General features: G+C 60.9%; 3 protein-coding genes across 4 annotated transcripts; 2 read left to right on the plus strand and 1 right to left on the minus strand.

The window, feature by feature from the left end:
* The first annotated feature begins 4,815 nt into the window (after positions 1-4,815).
* RTBDN (retbindin) lies at positions 4,816-14,402 on the plus strand. 2 transcript variants are annotated; one of them, XM_038378868.2, is made up of 7 exons: positions 4,816-5,372; positions 5,937-6,047; positions 9,920-10,087; positions 10,508-10,607; positions 11,166-11,294; positions 11,845-11,953; positions 12,861-14,402. In XM_038378868.2, the coding sequence occupies exons 3-7, from the start codon at positions 9,925-9,927 to the stop codon at positions 13,119-13,121; spliced, it is 762 nt and encodes a 253-aa protein (XP_038234796.1). In that variant the 5' UTR covers positions 4,816-5,372; positions 5,937-6,047; positions 9,920-9,924; the 3' UTR covers positions 13,122-14,402. The 2 variants fall into 2 exon arrangements, with proteins under 2 accessions (XP_038234796.1, XP_038234795.1); XM_038378867.2 differs by lacking the exon at positions 5,937-6,047 and having other exon boundaries at positions 4,818-5,372.
* A 204-nt stretch (positions 14,403-14,606) lies between these two features.
* On the minus strand, positions 14,607-19,256 carry RNASEH2A (ribonuclease H2 subunit A). Its single transcript, XM_038378798.2, has 8 exons — positions 19,054-19,256; positions 18,456-18,527; positions 18,088-18,214; positions 17,682-17,769; positions 17,236-17,373; positions 16,742-16,829; positions 15,964-16,087; positions 14,607-15,045 (listed from the first exon to the last, which is right to left on the minus strand). Exons 1-8 carry the CDS (start codon positions 19,178-19,180, stop codon positions 14,910-14,912), a joined length of 900 nt encoding a protein of 299 aa, XP_038234726.1. The 5' UTR covers positions 19,181-19,256; the 3' UTR covers positions 14,607-14,909.
* A 1,045-nt stretch (positions 19,257-20,301) lies between these two features.
* On the plus strand, positions 20,302-27,742 carry PRDX2 (peroxiredoxin 2). The gene is made up of 6 exons (XM_038379207.2): positions 20,302-20,539; positions 23,175-23,280; positions 24,587-24,740; positions 26,033-26,155; positions 26,808-26,938; positions 27,502-27,742. The coding sequence occupies exons 1-6, from the start codon at positions 20,417-20,419 to the stop codon at positions 27,585-27,587; spliced, it is 723 nt and encodes a 240-aa protein (XP_038235135.1). The 5' UTR covers positions 20,302-20,416; the 3' UTR covers positions 27,588-27,742.

Raw genomic sequence — 27,742 nt, forward strand, 5'->3', positions numbered from 1 at the left:
AAGATTGCCAGGGAGTCAATAACGCTAGCTCAGCTCTTCCCAGCCCCCCCCCGCAGCTTCCTCCCACCCCTTCCCCCTGCCCTTCCTCTGTAGCCCTCCCCCCTCTGGCCTCCTCCCTCTGCCTCTAAGCCCTTCCCCGAGGGGGCCTCCCCTTCCCCCCTCCTGCAGCCACCCCCTCTTCCCCCACCTCTCTCTCCTCTCCTTCCCTCCCCCCGTGGCCTCCCTCCCCCTCTCCACTTGCCTCGACCCTCCCCTCCCGCCTGCCCGTCTCTCCCCTCCCCCGCCAGCCCTGACATATGTTAAGAGCCGGATGCATTATTGATCAGGCAGTGTCTGGTCCCGGGGGGGCCGGGGCGGGGGGGCTGTCATTGCTCTTAGAAGAGCTGCCAAGCTGTTGCTTCTGCCCCCCGCCCCCCGCAACAGGGGGCTCATCCAGGAATTTCCACCTGGCTGGGGAAGGCGTGAGGGGGCCTGGGGTAAGGGGCTGGGATTCCCAGTATTGGGCAGTTTAGGGGCTGGGGTAAGGGTCCGGGGGTATCCATTGTTGAGAAGTTGGGGGTCAGGGATAAGGGGCAGGGAGGTCCCCAGCATTGGGCAGTTGGGGGCTGGGATAAGGGGCTGGAGTTCCCCAGCATTGGGCAGTTGGGAGCCCAGAATAAGGAACTGGGGGTCCTCAGCATAGGGCAGTTAGGAGGCTGGGATAAGGGTCTGGGGTCCCCAACCCTGGGCAGTTGGGGGCCTGCATAAGGGGCTGGGGGTTCCCAGCATTGGGCAGTTGGGGGGCTGGAATAAGAGGCTGTGGGGCGAGTCCTTGGTGTCTGGCAGTGGGGAATTTGGGCTCTGGCAATGCCCAGAGGGGTCAGTTTCTGTGGGGAGGGGGAGCATAACCCTCCTGCTCGTCCCCATTCCCCCTCCCTCCCTCCCCAAGGCCTAGAAAAATCCAGGCTCCAGAGCTAATGGAGCCATGTCCGCGGCCACGTCAGGGAAATGAGCAGGGATGAAATATTCATGGGGGCAACAAAGCGGTGTGGTGGGGGCTGCTCCAAGGGAGGCTGCTGGGCTCATGGCCCAGGGGTGGGGAGTGGGGTGCTCCTGGGGAGGGGGTTCTGCTCAATGGTGGTCTGGCTCTGGTCTGTCCCTTTTCCCCCACCCCATGCTCTGAATTCACTAACCACACTGCAGAGGAGGCTGCTGCTCCAGGATGGGGCTCAGCAGGGGGTGCTCTCCCCGGGCAGTCAGGGCTGACCCCAGTTCAGGCCTAGGGGGAGCTGGCTGCAGGGAGTTGCTGCATTTCAGAGGAGCTGTAAAGCGGAGGGCCTGGCCCGTAACGATCCCCTAGTAGGTTTCAGAAGCCAGGGAGATTTGCAAAGGTGGGTCGCCTGCTGCCGGAGGGGTTGGAGACCATGAGACTCTCATCGCCAAGCAGATCCATCAACATGGGGGCCTGGGTTCTGGGGAGATGCAAGCCCAGGGTGCCTCTGGTCTCTGCGGCGATTGGAGCAGGCAGCTGTCGGGCGTGATGGGTGGCATCTAGTCTCCAGGGCAGTTCGTGGCCTGGGCCAGCCTCAGCACAGACGGCCAGGCAGCATCGGGTCGATGGGCTGGGCCTGCGCCGTAACTGCACTTGATGGGCGGCCAGGGTGATCCGCGGCCTAATGGGGCAGTTAATGGAAATCAATAGCTAGGGCTGGGCCCAGCCGGCAGAGCAGAGCCTGAAGGCAGGCATCTCTGTATGTGTGTGTGTGTGCGTGTGTGTGCGCACCAGGCTGGGATTCGGAGGACCTGTGTGTGTGTGTGTGCCAGGCTAGGATGGGGAGGGCAGCTGCGGGTGTGTTTGTGCATGGGGAGGGCCTTTGTGTGTGTGTGTGTGTGTGTGTGTGTGTATGTGCGCATGTGTGCGTGCACTGGGCTGGGATGGGGAGGGCCTCTGTGTGTGTGTGTGTGTGTGTTGCCTGCAGGAGCAGGTGTCTGGCTGGTGGTGGAGAGTCTGTGTGCGTGAAGCTGTCTTTGTGTGCGCTGGTGTGTGATGACGGAGTGGCCGTGGTGTGCGGTAACATATGGTGTGCAGGGAGCCACAGAGAGAGAGAGAGAAATGGGGTCACTGGTGCCGAAGACCCAGTCTCAGAGTCTTGGAGGCCATGAGCCTGCCCCCCGGAATCACATGGGTCCTTGGTGCCCAGCCCAGTAACAGGGTCACTCCCATAAGACTGGTTACTGGATGGGGCAGAGACCGGACCCTGGGCCAGGGTGCACGGCGAGCGTGGGCGAGCCTGGCGTGCATGTCTGGGTGATGCGTGTTCCCACCAGAAGGAAGTGGCAGGGTTAGCTTGGGAGGAGGCCACCATAGCCCAGAACTCTGGCTGGAGAGATGGAGGGGGAGGGCCTGGGACAGGCAGAGGAGGGAGAGGCGTGTAACACACTCACACACACTCACACACACAGTTGCAGCCAGTCACCGCTGCCGGACATGCCCTGCTCTCGACCCTGCGCTGTCCATGGTGCTGGTGCTGAAGGACGGGGGCTGGGAGCAATACAGGGGCCGGACTCCTGGGTTCTCTCGCCTCCCCCGGGCTGTCGGGGTGGAAAGACCCCACCGCGCTGTGTTTCTGGGCCCGGGGGTGCCAAGAGCGGAGCCGCTCCGAGCCCGAACCTCCCCCCACCCTCGCTGGGCCCCTTCCAGACGCAGCAATTTAAGAATCATCCCTGGGGACACGGGAAATATTGGTGGGCCCCACAGAAATTCCGCGGGGCTCTGTCGCTCTCTAGTGGCCAGTCCCTGTACTACAGCCTGGGGGACCCGGGCTCTCCGACGCTCCTGCTTCAAGGGCTTCTGTTCAGTCCCCACGGCAAGCGCCAGGGACGGGGGACGGGGAGGGAGGCAGGACTCCTGGGTTCTATTTCTGGTTCTGGGAGAGGGGTCCTAGTGGCTTAAAGCAGGGGCGGGGCTGGGCCGCGGGAGAAGCCCATGAACCCAGCTTTTGCCTGGTCGCTGACAATCCAGAACAGGTGAAGGCCCTGGGGCCAGCGCTTGCCTTGGGCCCACGCCCTCAGGTGCTGGCCCCAGCCAGGTGGCAGAAGCTTCTCTAATTCCCCTACTCACAGCGGCCCCTAACCCTTACCTGCTAATCCCATCCGGCGCTTAGTGGAGGTCAGTTCCCTGCCAGGAGCACTGAGGTCACAGCGGTGACGACACCTGTCCGGAGCAAGCCAGGCAGAGCCCCGGGCATGGGCCAACCCTGGGGGCATGGAGGACAGAAGGAGCAATTTCCCCCATCCTATGCCAAACAGCTGTTGGCAAAGCCCTGGTAATACCATGCAGTTTGCTTGCCCTGCCCAGCTATGGATCCCATTGGGGAAACTGAGGCATGGAGCAAGGGCATGAGACGCAGACTCACTGTGACTCAGAACTTAAAGAGAACCTGGGAAATCTGGTTTTGTGTTCCTCTGCCCCTACCACTAGACTCCACTCCACTCCCAGAGCTCAGCAGAGAACCCAGGAGTCCTGACTCCAGCCCCCCCTGCTCTAACCACTAGACTCCCCTCCCCTCGCAGAGCCCAGCAGAGAACCCAGGAGTCCTGACTCCCCTGCTCTAACCACTAGACTGCACTCTCTTATCCGATCTCATAATTGAACCCAGGAGACTTGAGTCCCTCTCCCTGACTCACAGCAGACCCCAGGAATCCTGACTCCCAGTTCCATGTGTTCTCGAGCCCCATTCTCACCCCCAACACTAGAGCCATTTAACCCACCCGTAATGTGGGGGATGCAGCTCCTGCCCAATCTCAGGGGTGGTGGCCGTGTCCCCAGAGCTGCCCTGGGGACCTCTGAAGTGTAGGCTGGGATTGTTCCATCATGGCACATGCAGGACACAACACTCGCCCCGGCCATGGGCACCCCACAGCCTGGCACCCACCAGAGCATGCAGCCCACTAGGTGGCAGTAGTGATCCGCAGCTAGGGCCCCCCCTGCCCGGCAGCTCCCAGAAAGGCCACTGGGGTCAAGGCTGGCTTTCGGAGGGTAGCACCACTCAGGGCTTTAGCTATGCCCCTGCCAGAGCTGGGAGCAGGACCCAGGAGTCCTGACTCCCATCCCAGTACCCCCACCCCACCCCACTCTAACCACTAGACCTCACGCCCCTCCCAGAGCCAGGAGTCCCCATGTGGTGGGGCGAAGGTTAGTGCATTGAATCAAAAGGCTCTTTCAAAATCATTGTGGCCCAGTGGCTCCGACCAGGGCAGGTTCTGGCTTTGTAAGTTACGCAGCTCGGGCTGCAAGGTCCCACGCTGGGGCTGTCTGTCTGTCTGTCCTGATCCCTGACTCCTTCCCCCTGGAGACACCCTTGCAAATCAGACTCCATGGCTGGAAGGCAGCTCCTCGGGTGGGCCATGCAGCGCCCCAGTGATCCCTGGGGGACCCGAAAAGACAAGGGGGGAGTTAATCACCATTAAAAGGGCAGAAGTAACTCAGAGATCACCCCATGCGGTGTGGGGGCGGGAGTAAGAAGGGGTCTCAGGGTCCCCTACTTCCCTGGGTGCACTGGTAGAGGGCATTCCCCTTCCGTCTGTGCCAGGGTGGCCCATGCCCCAGGCACACGGGGAAGGAGATTGTGGCAGTGAGAAAGCCCTGTGTGCCTGTCTCCAGGGTGCCTCCCTAACCAGCACCCCCTGCTGGTTCAGTTGGATACAGGCTGGCATTTCACTGTTAAACAGCCGCCATGCCCCACCCCAGAGACAGCTGCATCACTGGCTGAGAGACCCCTATATAAACAGGCCCCCCGCACCCACCCCAGAGGTGGCTGCATCTCAGCGCCGGGCGAATAAGCGGCTTCCTGCCCGACCACCGGGGGAGCGCAAGACATTGGCTTTACGGGGCTCCCACGGAAAGAGTCGCTCGGCATTACCCGTGCTACGTTCCCAGCGGGAGGGATTCATGCTTCAAACTCTGGCCCGAGCCTGGCCCCTCCCTCACACGCTGGGTCACGTCCCCGCCCGGGGGCAGTTTTTGGCCCTGGGGAAAAACCTGATGGAAGCTTCCCCCGGCTTTGCCTTGTTAATTTACATCAATTGACCACGTCCCTCCCTGGGCAGGCCCCAGACGATCTGATGTGGGAGGAAGGAGCGGGAGAGACAGAGCCCCTCCCCTCCCCCCCCCCCGGCGTACACGAGTGTGACGCGGGCGACTCCGGATTCACCCCAGCGCCGCTCCGGCGGGCGAGTGGTTGCTGCAGGGATTTACTTTGCAGCAGCCGGAGCAGGAGGAGGCGAGCTGAGGCGCCTCTCCCCTGCCAGCGGCGGCAGTGGGGTGGAAGAAGGGGGGGAGATCGCCCCCCCCGGTCACCCAGGCAAGAGCCACAGTCCAGCAGGCAGCGCAGGTAGGCACAAGGGGTGGGGGGGTCGATTTCCCCCCTGGTTTATTACAGCAGGCGCGGGGGGCGGGGTCTGGTGGCCCAGTTCCACCCTCCTGCAGCCACTAGCGAAAAGGGGGTGCGGGGGTCCCCCATCCCCTGGCGGTAACACATCCACTCCGGGGCGCTGCAGACCCAGAGGAGCCCGACGCCCCCAACCCTGAGGGCTTGGTTCTGCCCCTGAGAGTCGCCCGTGGCCGGGAGGGGGCTGGGAAGTGGAGATGTGGGGCTCCACCCCCCCATAGAAATCCCAGCGGCTGCTGTGGGGGTGGGGGGTTATCACATCAGAACATGGGGCTATAAGGGGGGCTCCTGGGTCACGGAGTTCAGCCCCTTGCTAACGCATGCCGCCCCTATAACTTGGAGGGGGGCACAGCTTGGGTGGGGGAGGGAGAGAATCAGGGACACGGAGTGAGAACCAGACTTTGTCCCTCCCATGGGGCGCAAGTTTGAAATCACCCGAAGAACTATTCACTCCGCCCCTCCCCACACGATTCACTCCGCCCCCCTCATCTACCCCTCCCCCGGTAGCCGGGCTTCCCCCCCACCCGGGTCAAAGCCAGACGAGTCCAGAGCAGGAGAAGGAAAACCTCGCCCCGGCGGAAGAGCTGCCGGGTAAATCAAAGAAGCGGAGAGTTTGGGGTGAGTGGGGGAGCAGGGGCGAGGGTCCTGCCCCATTGAATTATTGGGGGGAGAAGAGCGTGATTTCAGGGTTATGGAAATCGTGACTTTGGGGGGAGGTTAAGGAGCTGGCTGGGGTGCCAGGACTCCTGGGTTCAGCGCCCTGTTCTGCCACAGGCTTCCCCTGGGGGCTGGGACCAATCACTTTAATTTCTCCCTGCCTCAGTTTCCCTCCTCTATAACCCCACCACTACCATCACTCAGCTCCCCGGTAGTGCCTCGGTTCTCAGCCAGAGGTCCGGGGAGCTCTGCCAGCGGGTCTGTCAACTCAGCTAGAGATTTGCTGAGGTTTATAACTGGCAACATGAAAAGCACTGGCCCAGTCAGTACACAGGAACATTTCCTACAGACAATGATTTGTTTCTACCGCTGGACAGACTATCCACGGAAATGGAAGTACAATATTTCTATCCCAGTGGATTGATTTTATAATGATATGGTTAAAAGGAGAAAGTCAGCAATTGGTCAGTAATCCTCTGGCTGGGACACTTGTATTTTTATGTCTGATTCTGTAAGCAAGTGGTTTTTAAATGAGGTGAAACTTGGGGTATGCGAGACCAATCAGGCTCCTGAAAGGGGTCCGGTGGTCTGGAAAGGCTGAGAGCGGCTGCCCTAGGGCACTTTGAGTGTTTAGAGGGCTGTAGAAAGGCATTTTACACATGAAGAAGGGGGGGCACGGAGTGGGGAAATGACTCCCCAAAAGTCATGCAGCACAGCTAAGAAGGGAACCCAGGCGTTCTGACTTCCAGTTCCCCCTGCTCTAACCCACCAGATCCCACTCCCCACCCAGAGCTGGAAATAGAACCCAGGAGTCCTGACTGCCAGCCCCACCCACTTCAAATTCAATCAAGATCCCTGCAAAGTGCTTGGTTCACAATTGCACAGTGGGGATGAGCTGGCTAGGGGGTAGCAGGGCTGAACAGGGGCTGGTGTTACAGTGGGTCGCAGACTGAATACGAGTCAACAGCCGGATGCAGTTCCAGTTGCAAAGGGGGCGAGCACCCCTCCTGGGGTGCGTTAGCGAGACACGGGAGGTCACTGTTCGGCTCTGCTCGGCCCCGGTGAGTCCTGGGCCCACTTCCGGGCGCTGCATTCTAGGAGTCCTGATTTTTGGTCCTCTGCTCTAACCACTAGACCTCCCTCCCCTTGCAGAGCCGGGGATAGAACCCAGGCATCCTGCTTCCATTCTTTGCACCCCGCTGCAGCTGGGGCACAAGCAGCAGCTGGAGCTTGTCAAAAGGCTGCTCTAGATTGAGCAGTTTGATCTATGGTCCTTGGGGCTCTGTGAGTATGGCGCTGCCTGAGTGAGGGGGCTCCTCGGGGGGGCTCAGATGGAATCGCTGCCCCAGATCAGACCTGGGCCCATCCAGCCCCTTACCTTATCAACTGCAGGGCCCAAGTCCAGCTGCTTCATAGGAAGGTGCAAGAAATGCTCTAGTAGATGATCCCGGAGTAACCTGCGGGGGGGTGGGGGGTGGGGATGGTCCCTCCAGCCCCAGGTGGAGAAATTGTCTCTGCATAGTCACATGCAACTTGCCTGGTCCCCACTGGCTCCTGGCAAGACCTGGGGGGTGGGGAGACAGGAAGGGGGGAGGCTGTTAGCTCTCCATAGCACCTGCTGGCTCTCCTCCTTTGCTCTCCTGGCCCCCGGCTCTAATCACTAAACCATTCCCCCTCCCCGAGCTGGGGATAGAACCCAGGAGTCCTGACTCACAGCCCTGCCCCCTCCTCACTCTAACCACTAGACACCACTCTCCACCCAGAACTGGGACTAACAGTCAGGAGTCCTGGCTCCTGGGGTCAATCCTTTGATTGTCTTGTGCCTCAGTTTCCCCCATCTGACTGGAGATAATGAGCCTTCCTTGGTCTAGTTAGACTGAGATCAGCTTGGGGCAGGGACTGCCTCAGAGGTGTCTGTGCAGCACCTGGCACAATGGGGCCCTGATCGCAGTTGGGGGGTGTCTCCAGGTGCTACTGTAATGCTACTAAAATCGCACACACCATAATGGGACCCTGACCTTGGTTGCTATGTCATGCCCTATTGGAGAGGCTGAAATTGTATCAGTTTAAAAAAAAAAACAAAACCAAAAGTGCCACCTGAGGGGTGTGTCAATAATTCCCATTAGCCGGCGGTTCCGGGGGTCAGGACAGGAGCAGAGAGACGCTGACTCTGGCACCGTGTGCCGTACGGCTTGGAGCCTCGTGCTCTTCCTGCAAGCCCCAGCTCCTGGGGGGACGGGGGGGCACTCTGCTCCTGTTTCTTTTCCTCAAAAGCCAGAATCCAGCCCTCACGCTGCCAACAAAAAGCAGGAAAATGCGACTCCCCAAAGACTCAACCCACCCCCCCAGGTCAAAAAATGACTCCCCAGTTTTTCTAAATTTCTCATGATTTTTTTTTGGGGGGGCAACACATTGCTGGGGCTGGTAACATGGCACCCCCTCCCCCACCCATGCAAGCATTTGTCCTTCTGGGAAGGAAAACCAGACCTTTCTGATGTGACTGAGAGCCAGGACTCCTGGTTCTTTCCCGAGCTCTGGGATGAGGGGAGCAGGGTCTAGTGGTTAGAGCAGGGGGGAGCCTGGGAGCCAGGTCTCCTGGCTTCTGTTCCCTGCTCTGGGATGAGGGGAGCGGAGTCTAGTGGTTAGAGCAGGGGGCTGGAAGCCAGGCTGGGTTTGGTCCCTAGCTGCACTTTTACCAGCTGCCCTTGGGGAGAGCAGGGAGTTGGGTTTCTCCTAGTCAAGCAGCACGGGGCGGGGGGGGGGAATCTGATCTCTCAATGGGAGGATGCTGCCAGAGCCAGGTGCCCCCCCCACACACACACACCTGCCGTGTCTAATTTCACCCCGTCAGCCTAATTTGCTGGGGAAGGCAGGATCTGGCTCCGTAAGCAGGAGTCACCTTGGGCCTTGGGGGCAGAAGCTGCCAAGTCCAACTTACAGCCAGGTCTTTAATTCAAATCCAATTAGGGGGCACGGATCAGATGGGCTGAGCCTCTCCCAAGGCACCTTCCCCAGCATGTGAGCTGCCCAGCTCCTCACAGAGGATGAGGGTCTAACGTCACCCACAGGAATGAGCCCCTCTGCCAAGGAAGGCATCTGAGGCTAGAACCCAGGAGTCCTGGCTCGCAGCCCCCCCCTCCCCCCGCTCCAACCCCTGATACAGTCTCCGCTGGAAGTCAAGTCGACCCTGGAAAGATGCAGTTCACCCAGCATGGTGGGAATTGTAGCAGAGATAGAGCCCCGGGGGCCAGGGCAGCCACTGAGAGCTTCGATATGAGGACTGAGGCTGGTTGGATCCTTTCCTGGCCTAAGGGATGGTCTGTGATTACTGGGGAAATTCTGGGTCAGTCACTGTGATGCTCCAGGGCACTGATCTCTGCAGGGGTCAGGAAGGACTCTGTGCAGCTTCCCAGCCAGCCCAGTGCCAGAGGGCAAAGTGGCTGGGGGTCAACGACCGATCTCGGCAGCCCCCAATCTCCAGCCCTGCGGGGGCTGAATAATGCCCAAAGGAGCCGTGCCAGCGGGGACTTGGGCTGTCAGAGAGAGACCCAGATGGGGTGGGGAGGTAGAGAGAGACAGGACTGTACACTGCCTCCCCGCCTCCCTGGATTCAGTATCTCCCCTGCCCTTCCCCAAGCCAAGATGGTCCCAGATTGGGGACCTCCCACCCCCCACAGCCAGTCTTACTGTCCCCCCCACGGTCCCCAGCCCATCCCCCTCCTAACCCCAGCCCCACCCCCCAGGGCAGGCCAGTCTGGTTCAGGGCCAGGCAACTGGGGGAGCCCCCAGTTTTTCCCTTCTGACCACACTCCCCGCTTTGGTTCTGTTCCCAGGTGCCATGGGTGGCGGGGGCAGCGTGTGGGCACTGGCCATCGGCTGGGCGCTGGCCGTGCTGTGTGGAGGCACCGGAGGCCTGGACAGCCGCTGCCTAGCTGGAGGGAAGCACAAGGTGGCCCCTAGCCCCGAGGGGCAGCTGGGCGTTTGCCAGCTCTATGCTGCCAGTGAGTGATGGGCATGGGGTGGCCCGGGATGGGGTGTGCAGCGGGTGGGCCACAAACTCGGAGGTTTGGGGAGGACGAAACTAGGTCAGAGCAGGTGGTTTCAAGGGATTTCTCCAGTCCCAGCCCCCCTGCTCTAACCATTAGACCCCACTCCCCTCCCAGAGCTGGGGCTATAACCCAGGAGTCCTGACTCCACAGCCCCCCCCCCCCCCGCTCTATCCCCTAGACCCCTGTGAGCAGTGGCTTTGCCCCCGTGTTGCTGGAGATCCCTGTGCTCTGGAGAACGAGAGGGGCCCACCACCCCTCACACGCCAGGCCCTGCCCTGGGGAGCCCCTGGGCACAGGGTGGGCCGGGTCAGTGGGAGGGCAGGGCCCTGGGTGAGGAGTCAAGGGTGGTGCTGATGGACGGCCTCTTCCCAGACGCCTGCTGCTCCCCCAAGGTGGCCCAGGAGATCTCCAGCGCCCCACTCACCAAGGTCAACGACATTTCCTGGAATCACTGCAGGAGCCTCAGCCCCAGGTAGGACTGCCCGACCCCGCCCTCTGCCTGCCTCGGCTGTGAGCTTCCCCGCAGCTGTGCCCTGCTAGCATCCAGCTACCCCTGGCTGTGAGCTTCCCTGCAGCAGTGCCCTGCTAGCATCCAGCTACCCCTGTCTGTGAGCTTCCCTGCAGCAGTGCCATGCCCGTGTCTTGTTTCCCCGACTCTGAGCTTCCCCGCAGCAGTGCCCTGGTGGTGGATGGTGACACACACTCAATTTGAAATTCTAGCCTAGAAGCCGAGGGTTACACAAAGACCTAAGTTATAGCCCAACCTAAACAGATGGGACCAGTGGTGCAGAGCCCCCCCTAGGGTCAGCACTGAGAGGGAGTGCCCCCTGCTGAGCCCCTGCCCCACTCCCTGCAGCACAGAGCCCCCTAACCCTGGGGCACTGGGGCCAGCACTGCCTGCTTGGGGGAGAGCACCCCCTGCTGAGCCCCCGCCCCGCTCCCTGCAGCATCCTGCCAGTGCAAGGCTCAAGGTGCAACCACTGTGGGCCTCCCCACGCTAATGCCCCCTCTCCCCGCTCTCCATTACTAGGTGCAAGCACTACCTGCAGCGGGTTGAATGCTTCTACCGCTGCTCCCCCAGCGCCGCCCGCTGGCCCCACCCCCAGCGCCCCACAGCTGTCCTTGAGGTGCCCCTCTGCCTGAGCTTCTGTGAGGAGTGGTAAGTCAATGCACCTTCCCCCACCTTCCTAGCCGGGTTAGAGCAGGGGGCTGGGAACCGGGACTCCTGGGTTCTATCCCTGGCTCTGGGAGGGGAGTGGGGTCCAGTGATTAGACAGGAGGTGGAGCCAGGACTCCTGGGTTCTATCCATGGCCCTGGGAGGGAAGCAGGGTCTAGTGGTTGGGAGGGTGGGGGGCTGGGAGCCAGGCTATTCCTAGGGAGGGTGTGAATTCACCTGCGACTCCAGGCAGCAATGGCCAAGGGGAAAAGAGAATCCAGTCCCCATGACAAGCTCCAGGATGGGCTGGTCGGAAGGTCTCTCCCACCTGTGGGGAACCGCCCCTTTAATGCAGCCCAATAAACTGGTGGAACTCCCTGCTGCAAGGAGCCGGAGTGCAGCAGCAAAGCTGGGCTTCTGGGCTGGATGGACCCAGGGGTCTGATGTGGGGCAATACGGGGATAGATTGGCCTTGGAACACCCCTGCTGAACAGCCCCATAGTCTATCTCAATTCCAGCCTGTCCCCCCTTCTCACCCGTCCCCCCCACCAGGTATGAAGCCTGCAAGAATGACCTGACTTGTGCCCGCAACTGGGTGAGTGACTGGCAGTGGGGTCCCCAGGGAAACAACTGCAGCCGGGACTGTGTGCCCTACAGCCAGGTGAGGGGGCTCTGCTGCTGGAGGAGGGGGTTGGCTCAGCCCTGCTGGGGGAAGGCCAGGGGGCCCTTCCTACAGAGGGAGAGGGAAGGGGGGGACTGGGAGTCCATGGCTGAGCTGCCCTGCTCAGGCTGCTGGGTTGGCACCAATTGGGCAGGGCGGATTCTGTGGTACAGGCACCTCAGAGCTGGGCTGAGACTCGTCCAACTCCTGGCATGCAGGGCTGGAATGGGACACGGGGCCTTTCCCCTCTAGAGGGTGCCAGGGCCGATCCAGCCCCAGGGCGGGGTGCTGGCTGGCTCAGAGGGACAAACCCGCAGGGTGCTGTCCTACTTGGGATGGATAGAGGGGGCCGGGGCTGGGTGAATTGGGCGGGGGGATAGAGATCCCCACTCCTGAGGGCACCTAATCCCCATGTGCCCACAGACTGGGCAGCAGGTCAGGGGGGGAGCTGCCAGCAGCTGGCACCACCCCCAGCCAAGAGATCTCCCCACACCCAGTCAAACAAACTGCTGCCTTGGCCCACATGTGGCTCCCAGATACTGAGCCAGCTAGCACCTGCCGGGGTCAGCAGAGCTGCAAATGCTGGCAGGGCCCCCTGCCTGGCAGCCCCCACCACCAAGGGGTGTCCATCAGGCCCAGCACCTGTACCTGGGGACGGAGCATGAGCGTCCCTGCCCCCTCTGTGCTCCGAGACTGGCAGAGGGATTTGGTCCGAGACTCAACCTCTCCTCCCCCTGCCCTGGATTGGAGCCGGTGCCCCCTAGAGGGGAAAGGCCCCATGCCCCATTCCCCACCCCCCTGAGCCAGCCAGTTCCCCTGCCCCAGGGCTGGATCGGAGCCAGCGCCCCATAGAGGGGAAAGGCCCCAGGTCTCACCCCCTAACCTCTCCCCTCTTTCTGCCCCCCAGATGTACAGGGACGGCAGGGAGCTCTGCGAGAACATTTGGGGCGACTCCTTCGTGGCTGCCCGGGAGCCCTGCCCCTGTCTGAGCCTGACGGGCTCCGACACTGACCCGCTGCCCGAGGACGGGGAAAGCTCAGAGGAGCCTGACCCCACCAAAGCTGGCAGCCCACGGGGGCCCTGCCCGGCCAGTGGCCTCCTCCAGCGCGGCCTGCGCAAGCGCTCCGTCTTCATGGAGGACGTGGAGGGGAGCGGGAGCGGGCTCTAGAGCCGCTGGCCCCTCCCACCCCAGCTCCCCCACTTCCTAGGAGAGCCCTTCCCGCACCAGGTGCCGGGGGGGCGGGAAATGCTTGTTATCTATGCAAACCCCTGACCCCTATGATTGTCCCCCCCCCATGCACACCATAACTGCTTCTCTGGCCCCTCTTGCACCCCATCCAGCCACCTACCAGGAGGGGACCCACACAGCCCTCCTCCCCGCACAGCCATAGGGCCTAGCTCAAAGGGGTGTTAGCTTCCCCAAGCACCCAACTTCAAGGGGAGGGAGTCCCTGCTCGCAACCAGCTCCCTCCATGCCCCAGTCACATAGGGATGCAGCTGTATTATCCTCTTGCTATACTATGGAGGGGGAAACTGAGGCACAGAGCAGGGACACCTGAGAGTAGCTCAGTGTAGTGGCTCAGCTCTCTAGTGCAGGCCGGCACCTGGAGTTGTTGGGCAGGGGAGGATGCTGTGCCAGCTGACTCCGCGCAGCCCTGGCACCCCACGCTGGTTCCAGGTTGGCACTCTCCCACCACTGGGGATCAACCCCTTGACACAGAGGAGCTGATGATAAGCCAAGTCCATTTGCTTCGTGCTGGGCCGACTCCTTAACTGCTCTATGAGAGTCAGACAGCAGGGGATGACAAAGAGCCCACTGACACCATGGGGGCAGCAGAGGGTGCTCTCCCTACTAGTCACTGCTGACCCCAATGCCAGGCTTGGGGACACTCTGTAGGGGCCCTCTCTGTCGATTCCACCCAGCTCAAGCCACAGCGTTTGCATGTAGCCTGCACGCTAAAGCTTGTTGCAACCCCTCACAAGCTAGTGTAGACAGAACCTGCCATGTCTTTGCTGCGGCTAGCAGGTGGGAATTTAGCTGGGCAGGGTGACGGCATGCTCACCCAGGACAGCGCTAGGGGACGCTGGGCTGCGAGGTGGGGTCTCTCTCCCCGAACAGTCTGTGCTGACCTCAGGGGCCCAGCATGGCAGTAGGGGGCGCTGTGCAGACAGATTGGTGGGGCAAACCATAGACACTGATTCCACACTGCAAGAGCCCAGGGAGCCAGAGGCTTACGTCTCAAAGCAAGGATCTGCCCCCCCCCCCCGGCAGGGGGAGAAGGGGAATCAGAGGTGTAGGGGGAAGATCATGCCAGTGTTTTAAGCCAGCCCCCTTCAAAGCAACCCCAAACCTTCTGAAATATACCCCACCCCCGGACTCAACCCCCTTGCTCTGAGCGTCAGTTCCCACGGGGCCACCCCTGCCCCTTACTTGCCCATTTGCTCCCCAGAACTGGGATTACAAGGGGAAAAACGCTGTTTGAAAAGCAGATGAAACTGTGGAAAGAAATAACCTAAAATAAAAAGCTTTCAAATTTGGTCCATGGGACTTTTTGGCCCCTCCCCAGAGGTGGCTGCAGGGCTCAGGGACACAGCAGGACACACTGCATTTGCGGGAAGGGGAGGGAGAAACACACCTATTACAAACTGCAGAGATGTTTCAAAATGTTTTATTAATTAAAACGAATTTTGGGGGTGGGGGAGGATTCACAGTGGGTGGAAAATCCACAGCAAGGAGGCGCCGGCAAGACTGGAGCAGCTGGTTCCTAGAAGCCCCTTTTACGGCTGGGCTTCTCCCAGCCCCTGGAGAGGGGGGCTCAGATCAGGTGGCACCATGATTAAATACAACCCCAGACACTGTGAGTCAAAAGTTCTCGCTCTAAGTGAAGCTGGGCCGACTTGAGGGGGCCATGGGCTGGGGGGGGCATGGGGTCAGCTTTCCACCCCCTGGTGCCCACTACAGCCCAGTCACTGTCTCCAGCTTGCGCTCGTGGAAGAAGCGGTGGGGCTGGCGCTTGGAGGACTCTTTGCGGGCAAAGAAGGACAGGACAGAGCGGGTGCCCTTCTGAGCAGGATTGTCCTCACTGTCATCCCTGGGGAGGGAATAAGAAATTAACGGGACCCTGGCACCCCCCCAAAAGCACTCAGCTCTCTCCAACACACACACACAGGGTGCCAGGGCGGAGGCAGGTGCCAGAGCAGGCGGGGAGGGGCGGGATGGGTAGAGCCAGCAGGTGTGCTGGGCTCAGTTGGTGTCTACTCCAGACTGATGTATCCAGGGACCCCTTGCCTGGCGCCAAGATGTGACCCACCTCTAAGGTGGGGTGCAGGGGCTGTTTATACATGGATCCCTCACCCAGGGCTGAGATGCAGCCACCTCTGGGGTGGGATGTGGGGGCTGTGACCCAGCACAGGAAGATAATGAAACAGCATGAGGCAGGGCCCCTCTGAGCCCCCCGAGTCTGAAGGGGTGCAGAGTCCCATAACCCCCCATCTCCTCATCCCTCTCTCCCCTTGGGAGGGATCCACACCCAGCTGGATCCACACCCACACATCCAGGCAGCTGCCAAGGTCATGCCGGCGCCAGGCCGGGAAGCACTGAACCATGCCGCTCTCAGTACAGCCCCCTGGGTTCCCCCATCCCACACATGGGTGCAGAATGAGCCGGTGGGTGGCAAGGGGACCCCAGAGGGAGAGAGGAGCTGCGCCCAGCACCCTCCATGCATGCCAGAGGGGAGGGCAGCAGAAGGCCCCCGCTATCAGCATGCGGTGCTGCCCTTCCCCCGGGACGAATCAGTGCCAGCAGGGCCCAGGTGGCAGCTGCGGCAATCAAGGGTGGCAGGACTGTCGCTTGGCATTCGAGCCAGCTCCTCTGAGCCGCTATGGACGGTGCCCGCGGGAGCTTGTTCAAGCCCATAGATGCCAGGTGGGGGTCAGACTGAGGTCAGGCCCCCTGCAGGGATCTAATAGATTGGTACCCTCTGTCCCGTCCCAGCCGCCCCATCACCTACCAGCGCACGGGCACTGCCTTGCTCTCCAGGATGGTCTGGGCCGTGCTCCAGCTGAAGCGCACAAACTGGGGGTACCCGAACACAGGGTCCAGGCACTGCGCCAGCCACTCCTTGGTCTTGGGATCTGGGGGACAGGGAGTGGGGGAGAAATGAGAGTCAGGGTGGGGGCCAAATGCACCAGCCCCACTTCCCTGACTGCAAACGGGGGTACCTGCCAGCTTTCAAACCAGTCAGGATTCCTGGGTTCTATCCCTGGCTCTGGGAAGGGGGGTCTAGTGGTTAGAGCAGGGGGGCTAGAAGCCAGGAGTCCTGGCTCCCATCCCCATTTCCACCACTATCGTCCCCCAAGACCTCAGCACATCACTTAGCTTCCGTCTCGGTCTCTGCAAACCAGATCAGAAATCCAGCCCGATGCAGCCGAGGGGGTTAAAGGAAGGCCAGGGCCCGGGGGGCTGGGAGGGGGCTCAAAGCCTGGCACCGCAGCCCCCACCCCTTGGCAATGCAAGAGCCAGGGCAGGAGGATCCAGTGAAAGATGGGAGCAGATCCCAGGTCACATGCACCCTCTGGTGAGTGAAACAGAACACAACTGGCCAGTAGGAGCTGGGTGAGAGAGACGGAGCTGGTGCAATCTAGGAACTGGTGGAAGGCAGGATACCGGGCTAGATGGGCCCATGGGGCAGCCTCGGTTAATCTTCAGCTCCTATATACACAAATAGCTCCACCTTGTGGTCAGACCTGCCCCTGAGAATTACATGGGCGGGGTGGGGGGTCATTTACCATTGGGGTACCCAGACCCATACTCCACGCTCACGTCCCCCAGATCCTCCGGGAACGTCCAGTTCTTCACAGCACGATCCCGCGCCACCTGCCAACACAAACAGGAGTCGGCTCGGGGCGGCGCCTCTAGGAACATCGTCCCCTAGCACTGGGCTGTTTTGACAGGGATCCGTCGCCCGGGGCTGAGATGCAGCCGCCTCTGGGGAGGGGCGCAGGAGCTGTCGAACTGCCATGCAGCATTAGGGACAGGAAGTGAGGATGACTCCCCTAGTGTAGAGCTGATTGAGGGATGCCCAATGGAATGCCCTTATTACTTCACTCAGGAGACCCCAATAACACGACGGTAAGTGAAGCTGGGGTGTCTCCATATTCCGCAGACCCACCCAGGTCCATTGCTCCAGGGAGGGCAGGGGGCCTGGTGACTCCTAAGCACACAGTAAGATCCAGCCCATTCCCCACCAAACCCCTGAAGAGGGGGGACCCCAAAGGCTCACCTTGGCACAGATGCTGGCTGCGCTGACTATGGGGAAGAGGGAATCAGCCTTCGGCCTCACAGTCACCTCGAGCTCCGGAAAATGCAGTTTCAGCTTCTCCTGGTACTTCTCCGCCGGTCCCACCGTGTCCACGAAGACCTGCCAGGGTTGGGGGGACCCCGCAAGAGGTGTGTGGGGGGGTGGTATCAGATCCCCTCCCACCCACCCCCTACACCTTGAGGTGGGATCAGGGCACCACATGGGGAGGCGGCTGACCTATTGCTGTATAGAGAAACTGAGGCACAGGGAGGCTGGTGGGAAGTGGGGGGAGCAAGGGTGCCTGTCAGCGCTATGCCCACAGCGGTCCCCTTTGCCAACCCTGACTGAGTCTGTGATCGGGCACCCTGTGGACAGAAATCTGCCCCACGGGGAAGCTGAGGCGTGGGGGAAGACTGCAGCTGGCTCACCTCTGCCACTTGTACTCCCGCGTCCAGCACGTGCTGTATCAGCCCAATGGCAGTGTCGTGGGACAGGGCATTGAGGTTGTATTTCGCCCTGGCCAGGAGAGGAGAGAGGTTAGTATTTACCAGCCAGAGACCCAGGCCCCACTGTGCCAGGCGCTGCACAGACACAGAGCAACCCCCTAGAGACCCTCCAGCTGCCTCACCCACCCAGGGATCTGGCTCCTAAGGTTAACAGGAGCGGGGAAGGGGGACACATAGCCTTTCTCCTCTACGGGGTGCTGGCTGATTCGGCCCCAGGCTGGGGGGCCTGGCTGGCTCGGGGGGAAACGGGACACAGGGCCTTTCCCCACTAGGGGGCACCAGTGACACCCCCGCCCCCCACGCGAATCGAGTTCCCTGGGGCTCTCACCGCTGCTGCATGCTGGTGGAGATGAGGTTGGGAGAGAGGATATGCAGGGCCCAGCCGACGAAGTTCCTGGCCCTGTCCAGTGTCCCAAACAGCTGCTCCCGCTCGGCCTCCGTCAGTGTCTTCGAGTCTGGGGGAGGGGAACTAGGGTTGGCTACCAGAGGAAGCCTCGGTCTTCCGTGAGATCTTGGGGGGGGGGCCCTCATGATCCAACATTCCCTCTATGGGGCCCTTCCCCACTGCTGTCCCCATCCCCTGTCCCCACTTTGCTCCCCCAACTGAGATCCCTGGGCCCCTTCCCCGGGGGGTGGAATCACAGGAGGCCGGGGTGGAAGTTGAGCCCCCCACCCCCACGATGCCCTGGTCCTTACCCGCCATCTTCAGAGCTCCCAGCTGCTCCTGCTTGTCCAGCGGGCAGTAGCAAACACCATAGACCATGGGACCTGGGCGGGGAGACAGAGGCACATATGGGGGGGGGTAAGGGCACAGATGGGGGGACAACCGAGTCCAACCCAGCCGGTGCAAGAGCCTCCTACTCCGCAACTGCCACCCACAGCACTGGGGGGCGGGGAAATCAGCCCTGCCCGCACTATGGGGAGAAGAGTAACTGGGCAGGGCCTGTCTAACCCCCCTGCCAGCTACAGGGCTCCAAGCTCTTCTCCCCCAGGGCAGGTGGACCCACCTCTCTGGCAGGGAGTTGTGTGGAGGGGGCATCCTGTGAGATGCCTTGTGCTCCCCCACCCATCACCCCCCCCTCACTGTACCAGGGGCTCCCCCTTCAGGAGCACAGACAGGGAGGGTCCCGCCCCCATCACTCAGTATGGGGGCCATCTATCCCCACCCCAAGCAACGCTGGGGGTCCCTGCTCTGTGCAATGCTGGGCCCACCCCTCGTGCAATGCTGGGAGGTCCCTGCTCTGTGCAGTGCTGGGCCCCCCCCCCGTGCAATGCTTGGGGGTCCCCCCCGTACCCAGCACGGGCCCCCTGCCAGCCTCATCGATGCCCAGGCAGCAGGGCCCGGCCCGACACAGCGCGGGCACGGGGGAGCCCAGGCGGCAGCTGCCCGCGTTGTCCCGCTCGAACTCCCCCAACTCCATGTTCCGCGCGCGGGCGAGCGCGAGGGCCCGGGCCCGGCCCAGGGGGCGGGGCCGGCCTCGCACAGACACCTGGGAGTTGTAGTTCTAGGGGAGGGGAAGCCCCTTGCTTGAGCTCTGGGGTCGGGGGGGGTCAGAGGTGAGGATTCCTGGGCTCTATCCCAGCTCTAGGAGGGGAATGGAGTCCAGTGGTTAGAGCAGCAAGGGGTTGGTGGGTGGGGGGCAGGACTCCTGGGTTCTGTCCCTGGCTTGTGTATGTGTGTGTGTCAGGACTCCTGGGTCCATTTGCACCAGATTCATTGCATTACCTTGGAATTAGTCATTCATCGCCACTTTCTAAGAGCAGCCACTGATTGTGGGGCCCAACTTGGGACCCCTCCCCGAGCTCCACAGATCCAATTAGGAGTCTCTTAAGAACCGGGCTCTGAAGTCCCTGGGATTGGATCAGAGCCCATGTCCCTTGGAGGGGAAAGGCCCCATCCATTTCCCTCCCCTTCCCACATCCCCCACCTGTGGTTGTGCGGGGCATGGGGTAGTATTCAGGAGTGAATGGGGGGGCTGTATGTGGTGGTAACTTGGGGGGTCATGTATTTGATGGGGGTTCTGTGGGCTCAGGGGCATGTACGTGGGTAAAATCCTGTGCAGTTCACAAGGCCACTCATAAAGCCATAAACAAACCCTAAGGAACAGTCCTAATAATTATGTCCTAATTCCCCAGCTCCACCGACCCTCCCGAAGCCTCACAGGCTTGGGATCATTGCATCAGTGCGGAAACTGAGGCACGGGGGCTGGGGTGAAATTCCCCATAAACAAACGGACTCAGCAGAGCCATGAGTGATAAATAAATAAACCCAGCTCAGTCCAGAGTTTGGCCCCAGACCCCTAGGGAGCCTCCCCCTCCTGGGCTGTGGGGTCCCTCCAGGGCAGCATTGCAACCCCACCTCGCCTGCACGGTAGCGGGGAGCACAGGAGTGTTAGCCCCACCCCCTATGTGCAATGCTGGGGGGGCCCATAACCCCGACCCCGTCTGCAACGCAGGGGGCCCCATACATGGCCCTGTCCCCCCTCTATGCAACGCAGAGAGAGACCATAACCCCGCCCACCTTTGTGCAATGCTGAGGGCCCCCCCCGAACCTCGCCCTCCACGTGCAATGCGGGGAGTCCCCTTGGAGGTCTAATCCCTGCCACACCCCTGGTTTTATCTCTCTCGTCTTCACCTCCCTCCTCTCTCTGCTCCAAATGCACCAGCCCAGCCCGGAGGGGGGCGTGGAGGGGGTGGCTATAAGACCCGGCTGCAGGCTAGCTGCGCAGGCGCCGCGGAGGTTGAGGGTGCTTTGTGCTGTGGTAGCGCACAGCGACGAGGTGGGTGTTTTTGTGTTGCACGCTTCTGGTTGTGCATTGCAGGCCGGGTTTGCTTTTGTGGGCCCGGGAGCTGGGGGGCATTTCCAGCCCTGGGGCCTGGAGCAGCTGCATGCAGGAGGGAGCTTCTCTTTTGCAAAGTGGCTGCTCGGAAGCAGACCTCGGGTGGGGAAGGTTACAGAGCCCCCCCGGAATCGCTGCCTTCGGCAGTAGATGTAGGCTCTGGGGTTCCTTTAGCCCTCTTGCAAATCCTGCGGGAGGAGCCAGGCAGGGTATTGTTTCGAGCCAGGGCCTGGCAATGCTAAAGGGACCTTTCGTCCTCCTCATCCCCCCCCCAGTCTCTGCTGCCTTTTTATTTTCAAAGCTGCTGCTGTTTTTTGGGGGGCCCTGACCTAGGTTGCAGCCTCGGTGCTTCACTGTCTCGCGTGCCCTAGCAGCTCCATCCTTTGTGGCTTTGAAAGCAACTGTGGGGCGGGGGCGAGGGGGTAGATCCTGAATTGCCCTGGGCCACTCTCTTGCCTTCACTTACGTGCCAGCTCCTGACTTCTTCCAGCAGGTGCCAACCGCTGTAATGGTGCATCAGGGTTTCCCTGGGTGGTGCTAGTGGGTTAACTTTGACAGCGGAGAGCTGGGGAATGTGTAACTTTCTCAAGTGGCTGCATAGGGAAGAAACTGTCTATGGGAGAGTATCTCTGTCTTGCACCCCTGGAAACAATGGGGGGGGCTGATCCATCAGTGGGGCCCTAGCAGGGTGAATTCTAGGCTGCTGTCTAATTCCCTGCTGTCCTGGTGCGTGAACGAGCCGCCTTCCTGCGGTGGGAGCATTTCGCCTTCGCTTTGTGCTGTTAAGGACTCTCCAGATGGTAGCACAAAGGTGACTTGGCTTGTAGGTCTTAATTCGTGCTTGGGTTTTGTCCAGTGTATTTCCCCCGTGTCCTGCTTCTGGACGGTTAGGCGAAGCCAGTTTAACGCAGCTTCTAAGGGGGCAGGGAACCGAGCGACTAGGTGGCTAGTGAAAATTGCAGCTGGAGGCCTGTTATTTTTACATCCCTCTTTGCTGGGAGGTGGCCCCGCTTCTTCTGCTAAGGTGACTTTAAGATAGTTGTGCTGGTAGCAGAGATCCTGTTGTGTCTGGTGCGCCACAGACACTTAGTGAGAAGCGGTCCCTGCCCTGAGGAGCTTACAGGACAAAGGGCAGGAGGGGAAATTAAGGCATGAAACTGAAAGTGACTTGCCCAAGGTAACTCACCAGGCCAGCCGGGGACAGAACCCAGGTCTTTAGACCACAACCTGCTTTCAGCTCTAAAGACTCTTGTGCTGGCAGGTAGCTTGCCCCATGACAGCAAATCCCGGGTGCCGTGCCAACTGTCTTGCAATGCGGCCGCCTCTGGGGTGGCAGCTAACAATGCAGGGAGAGAGGGCGCTTTTTTGCCCTAGTGTCACTGGGGGAACTCCCTATTGCTTGGTATCCTTTGGGGCCATTCTGCCCACCCCGAGTAGGGCGGCTTTTGTCCGAAAAGACACCGTCCCCGTCCCCCCAGCAGAGTTGCATGTCCTGCGACGGCTCTGTGCTCTTGCTACCATGACAGACCAACAGACACCACAAGCAAGTGGGGGCCCCCTGGGCTTGCTGCGGTACAGCCACAGAAGAAAAACCCAATAAAATTCTTGCTAGCCTGTATCTCTTCCCCGTTGGTTTAGCCGACCTCATCCCGCAGTGAAGCCATACATTTTTCAGGTCTCTGAGTTGAAATTAGCCAAGGTCTGCTCCAAATAATGAGAGCTTTGGGGGTCCTTTCCTTGCCCGTTCAAATAGACTAGATTGAGAGCAGGACTGTTACTTTTAATGCTGTCTGTGTGGGGTGCTGGGAGTCAGAACTCCTGAGTTCTTTTTCCCCAGCTGTGGGAGGGGAGAGGGGTCTAGTGCTTAGGGGGCTAGGAGTCAGAACTCCTGGGTTCTTTATCCCCAGCTTTGCACTGACCCAGTTTGCGGAATCGCTGATTAGTGTCATTGGTTTGCTCGATTTTTGGGGATGAAAAGTGCTTTGTGTGTCTGCAAAATAGCCTCCTGTATGTGAGCCGTAAGAGGGGTGAGCTGATTAATTGTAACTGATTGGTGGGCTGGGTGGGTTCACACCAGCACAGCTGTGCCTGTTTCCACATGGGGAGGAGATGCTGCCAGCCTTTTGCCCTCCCCCAAAAGATCTCTCTATCCTGCATTAGCTTTGCAGTCCCTGGGTTATACTCGGTGCCCGCTGGGTCTAGCATTCCCAGTGCCAACCCAGAACAGCTAGTGTGCTCTGAGCCGTGGGATGTGAGTGACACTCCTGTGAATGGGGGCTCAGAGCTGGGATTGTCTGCTCACGTAGATCAGTGCTGGGAGGGAGATGATTGGGGTGGGCTGGAAGGGGGAGTTGAGATTGGCACTGGTCTGGGAGCTGGTATTGGCTCAGAAATCCAGGCGCTGGTGCAGTGGGACCTCCTGGAAGTTAAGGCCCCTCTGCCGGCTCATCTGGTCCAGCTCCAAGCTGCCCCCGTGCAGCGTTGCTTGCTGCAGAGAACGGGAGAATCTCCTCACAGTTGCTGGCCAGACCCGCTAACCGGTGCCACCTCTCCTGAGCCCCGGCTTCTCTTGCAGGACATGGCTTCTGGTAGTGCTCACATTGGCAAGCCAGCCCCAGGCTTCCATGCCATGGCCGTGGTGGACGGAGCCTTCAAAGAGATCAAACTCTGTGACTACAGAGGTGAGAGGAACCTGCTGACGGCTCTTAACTGAGCCTCTGCTAATAGGGAGGTATTTACAGCTTCCCCAGACACTGGGAGTGGAGCTGCTGGGAGCTCCCCGCACAGCCAGTTCTCCTGCCCTGCTCCCTGCAGCGTCCCCTGCTGGTACTGGATTAGCTGAACGTTCTGTGCATCAGCAAATACTGGGGGCACTCTACAGGGGCTTCTGCCAGAAACTGTCTGCCTGCATGGGGAACAGGGTCTCCACCTCTAGGGCACGGGTGGGCAAACCTGGCCTGGGGGCCACATCCAGAGCTTCAGACGTTTTAATCCAGCCGTTGGGGAGAGCAGGGTCCGGGGCTTGCCCTGCTCTGCATGTGCTGTGGCTCCACATGACTCCTGGAAGCAGCAGCATGTCCCCCCCCTCCGCCTCCTATGCCTAGGGGCAACCAGGGGGCTCCATATGCTGCCCCTCCCCCAAGCGCCGGCTCTGCAGCTCCCATTGGCCAGGAACTGCAGTCAATGGGAACTGTTGAGGTGGTGTCTGCGGACAGGGCAGCGTGTAGAGCTGCCTGGCCACGCCTCCGCATAGGAGCCAGCGGAGGGACATGCCACAGCTTCCAGGAGCTGCTTGAGGTAAGCGCCACCTGGAGCCTGCACCCCATCCCTCTCCTACACCCCAACCCCCTGCCTTAGCCCTGATCCCCCTCTGAGCCCCTCAGTCCCAGCCCAGAGCACTCTCCTGCACCCCAACCCCTTACCCTGTGCCCCAGCCTGGAGCCTCCTCCCACACCCTGAACTCCTCATTTCTGACCCCACTCCAGAGCCCTCATCCCCTCCCACATCCCAACCCCAATTTTGTGAGCCTTCATGGCCTGCCATACAATTTCCATACCCAGATGTGGCCCTCAGGCCAAAAAGTTTGCCCACCGCTGCCCTAAAGGAAGTCTGTGGGGGGGGGGGTCCCCTGTGGGACAGGATTAAGCCCCTGTGGAGAGGGGGGACCTTGCAGTTTTACCATCCTGCCTCTGGGCAGGCAAGTATGCAGCGCTGTCTCTTTAAAAGATAAATGGGGCAGGGGGATGCTGTGTATAATCCAATCAGCTGGCTTGTGATTGGCTGAGCCTGGTCTTGAGGGGGACCAATCCCAGCGCCTCCTGGGGGAGACCCCGTAACCAGATCAGCTGGCTGGCAAACAAGACCTCCAGCCATGCAACTGGGTCTGGGGAGGAGCCAAGCCCAGGGTCTCTGCCCACGGCTCCACCTGACACCCCATCCCATGGCAGCTCCCCCTGCTGACCGGTTGTTCCCCCCCCCCCCCCCCAGGCAAGTACGTGGTGCTGTTCTTCTACCCGCTGGACTTCACCTTTGTCTGCCCCACCGAGATCATCGCCTTCAGCGAGCACGCCGAGGCTTTCCGCAAGCTGCACTGCGAAGTCCTGGGGGCCTCCGTGGACTCGCACTTCACCCACCTGGCCTGGTGCGGGAGGGGGACATGGGCGAGGTCTCGCCGCCCTCTAGGGGGTGCCAGCTCTGATCCAGCCCTGGGCTGCAGGGACTGGCAGGGTCAGGGGGGCCCATCTCTGATCTGGCCCGTGGGGTGGGGTGGGGTGGGGTGGGGAGTAGCTGGCTCAGGGTGGCAGGGAATGAGATCTGGAGGGCGGGGGGCTGGCTATGATTGCAACCCAGGCTAATGCATAGGAACCATGGTTTCCATCTGGAAGGAGACCGAGACCCACAGCATGTGACACAGTGTCCCAGGCCAGTGACCAAAATGCCCCCTAGACACCCCTCTCCTCTCTGCTTGTGATGGGCGTGAAGTCAGGATCTTGCCAGCCCCTGCACAAGAGGCCTGGCACTGCTGGCTTGCTCTGCCCCGGATGCCCTGATACAATCGGTACATGAGATCTGGAGCAAACCCTGTGTGGTGCAAGTGGGGCGGGGGGCTGGGAAGACTGCCTGTCTAGTCCCTTAACCCATCTGGACCTGGTACCAGGCCTCTAGGGAGGGGAGGGGTCAGAGCCCCTGGGTGCCAGGGGTTGGAATCACCCCACAGACCAGTACAGATGCCTCACAAGCTATCAAAAAGCCCCATGCTCCCTGGTCGGGGGGGGCAGGGGTGGGGTCCATCCCTCCCTTGCTGTGGCGAAGACACTGGGCTAGAATCCAGCAGACGTTACCAGCTGTCCCAGAGGGGTGGGGCAGGGTGGGCCCCTACTGGCTTTATCTGGGCACCCTCTGTGAGAGAAGCCTTATCACCCCTAGCCACTGGGGGCTGGGGCCAGCCAGAGACAGGCCTGTAACGGGTGGGGAGTGGATGGCTAAACTGGCATGTATCTTCTAGGATGGGGGTGCTCTTCTCCCCTACCCCCTTCCAGCATAGGGCAATAGGGCTCTCATCAGCATTCCCCCCCCCCCAGACCGAGCATTGTCTCAGATCCTTTGATTTAGTGTCTAACCTGGGTGTCTATCTTCTGGTGGTTTGTGGGGGGAGGGGAAATTCCCCCCTCACTAGCAGCTCTGTGGGAGTCTGGCAGGACCAGCTGCCCCAGCCCCCCAATGCTGCGAGCCAGGATGTGAGCCATGCTGCTGCAGGCTGAGGTCTGCCCCGTGGGCCCCCTGGGTGGGAGATGGTGCCCGATGCACTGGGGCCAGGTGGCCTCATTCCCTGGGCAGGAGCTGGTGCTCGGGGCTGATCTAGATGTGGGGGTCTCTGCGGCTGGGATCGGGGGCATACCACAGCATGAGACTAACCCCCTTGTCTCCCGGTAGGGTCAACACCCCGCGGAAGGATGGGGGGCTGGGCACCATAAAGATCCCTCTGCTGTCGGATCTCACCCGCAGCATGGCCACTGACTATGGGGTGCTGAAGGAGGATGAGGGAATCACCTACAGGTGTGTGGGGGTGACTGAGAGTCCTTGTGTGTGAGCTTCTTGGGTCTGCTCTGGCTGGGGGGGGCAGGAAATGGTGGTCACTTGTGCTGAGGTCCCCACTCCAGTCTCCCTGTGGTGGTTTTGGGGCCCCATTGGATTTCTGCCCCTTAACTTCACAGCAGTGCCAGCTAATGTCGAACGACACCCCCACCCCCATGGCTGGTGAAGGGTGGGTACGTCTGGCGAACGGGATGCTAGCTGGGGCAGTGTGTGGGATCACCAGGGTGGGTATACTTTGGGGGGGATGTAAGGAGCCCCATGGGATGCCAGGCTGGGTGTGTCATTCTGGTATCCCCACAGCCAGTCTTGCCCTGACTGAAGCTAGAGATTTCCTATCTCTGGAGCTGATGTACTCCCCACCCCACTGAATCTCTGGGTGTGTCTCCTGGGGGGGCAGGAGAGGTGGTCTCCACTAAGCAACAGCTGGCTCTGAGCATGCAGGTGTCAGGTGGGGGTGCCCCACATCCTGTGGGGAAGGCTGCAGGGTCTGTGATCCCATTGGATCCCCACCATGACAGATCTGGGATATTATCTGGGCTGGGCGGGGTGGGGTTATGCACCCCCACTGTTGGTTCCCATTGGGGTGTGATCCCTTTCCCTCCTCCCCCCACAGGGGCCTGTTTATCATCGACAACAAGGGTGTCCTGCGCCAGATCACGGTCAACGACCTGCCGGTGGGGCGCTCGGTGGAGGAGGTGCTGCGCCTGGTGCAGGCGTTCCAGTACACAGACACGCATGGGGAAGGTGAGGCTGGGTCCAGCCTGTGCACGGGTTGGTGGGGGGGAGAGCTCGGGGGGGGGGGAGGAGCTGGGGTAAAGGCCAAGGCCAGGTTAGGGGGAAGGCAGGGCCCAGCTGCAGCAGTGTATCTAGATGGGGTGGGTGCCCCACAGCTAGTGGGGTGGAGCAGCAGGTCTGAGTTTGTTCCGGGGGGGGCAAAGTGGGGGGGGGGGTGCTCAACCCCAGCTGTTTCCAGCTGGCTGCAGACTCTGCTTGTACTAGGAGGCTTTTCTGGAAGGGTTAGAGACACACGCATACGCCCACCCCCATGCCAGGCAGGAGAGGTGGGGTGGAGCCCCATGCATGCACCTACAGTGCTTGCTCCATCCAGCCCTGGGCAGACCTCCACGCTGGAGGGGAAGGGTTGCCCAGCGGTTAGAGCACCAGCCTAGGACTTGGCATCAAACCCAGGTTTTCTGTACTCTGCCTCAGTTTCCCCATCTGCAAAGGGCAGGGGGTGGGGGAAATACAAAGCAGGGATGCCCTGCTCCCGCCTCTGGTCTCCTAACCCCCTCCCCCACTTTCTCCAGTGTGCCCAGCAGGCTGGCAACCCGGGAGCGACACCATCAAGCCGACAGTGAAGGACAGCAAGGACTACTTCGCCAAGCAGCACTGAGCGGGGGCTGGGGGGCAGCTACGGAGAATCGGGCCTACTGTGAAGGTGCCCCTCCCTCTGCCTCCCCCCCCCCCCATCAGAAGGGGATATTTTGGGGCAGGGGGAATCCAGGAGGATGCTTGTAACCTAAAGTAAAAGGGTTTGTTTGAAAAGGA

The sequence above is a fragment of the Dermochelys coriacea genome, chromosome 20 (assembly GCF_009764565.3).
Source record: "Dermochelys coriacea isolate rDerCor1 chromosome 20, rDerCor1.pri.v4, whole genome shotgun sequence".
Classification (NCBI taxonomy): domain Eukaryota; kingdom Metazoa; phylum Chordata; order Testudines; family Dermochelyidae; genus Dermochelys; species Dermochelys coriacea.

Excerpts from the sequence above, each read along its gene's own strand:
- PRDX2 (XM_038379207.2), top strand. The coding sequence starts at position 20,417 with ATGCACCAGCCCAGCCCGGAGGGGGGCGTGGAGGGGGTGGCTATAAGA. Across the intron at positions 24,741-26,032 it reads CACTTCACCCACCTGGCCTG|GGTCAACACCCCGCGGAAGG; the intron begins GTGCGGGAGGGG and ends GTCTCCCGGTAG. Across the intron at positions 26,156-26,807 it reads GATGAGGGAATCACCTACAG|GGGCCTGTTTATCATCGACA; the intron begins GTGTGTGGGGGT and ends CTCCCCCCACAG.
- RNASEH2A (XM_038378798.2), bottom strand. The coding sequence starts at position 19,180 with ATGGAGTTGGGGGAGTTCGAGCGGGACAACGCGGGCAGCTGCCGCCTG. Across the intron at positions 18,528-19,053 it reads TGGCAGGGGGCCCGTGCTGG|GTCCCATGGTCTATGGTGTT; the intron begins GTACGGGGGGGA and ends CTCCCCGCCCAG. Across the intron at positions 17,374-17,681 it reads CGGGAGTACAAGTGGCAGAG|GTCTTCGTGGACACGGTGGG; the intron begins GTGAGCCAGCTG and ends CAACCCTGGCAG.
- RTBDN (XM_038378868.2), top strand. The coding sequence starts at position 9,925 with ATGGGTGGCGGGGGCAGCGTGTGGGCACTGGCCATCGGCTGGGCGCTG. Across the intron at positions 11,295-11,844 it reads CTGAGCTTCTGTGAGGAGTG|GTATGAAGCCTGCAAGAATG; the intron begins GTAAGTCAATGC and ends CCCCCCCACCAG. Across the intron at positions 11,954-12,860 it reads ACTGTGTGCCCTACAGCCAG|ATGTACAGGGACGGCAGGGA; the intron begins GTGAGGGGGCTC and ends TCTGCCCCCCAG.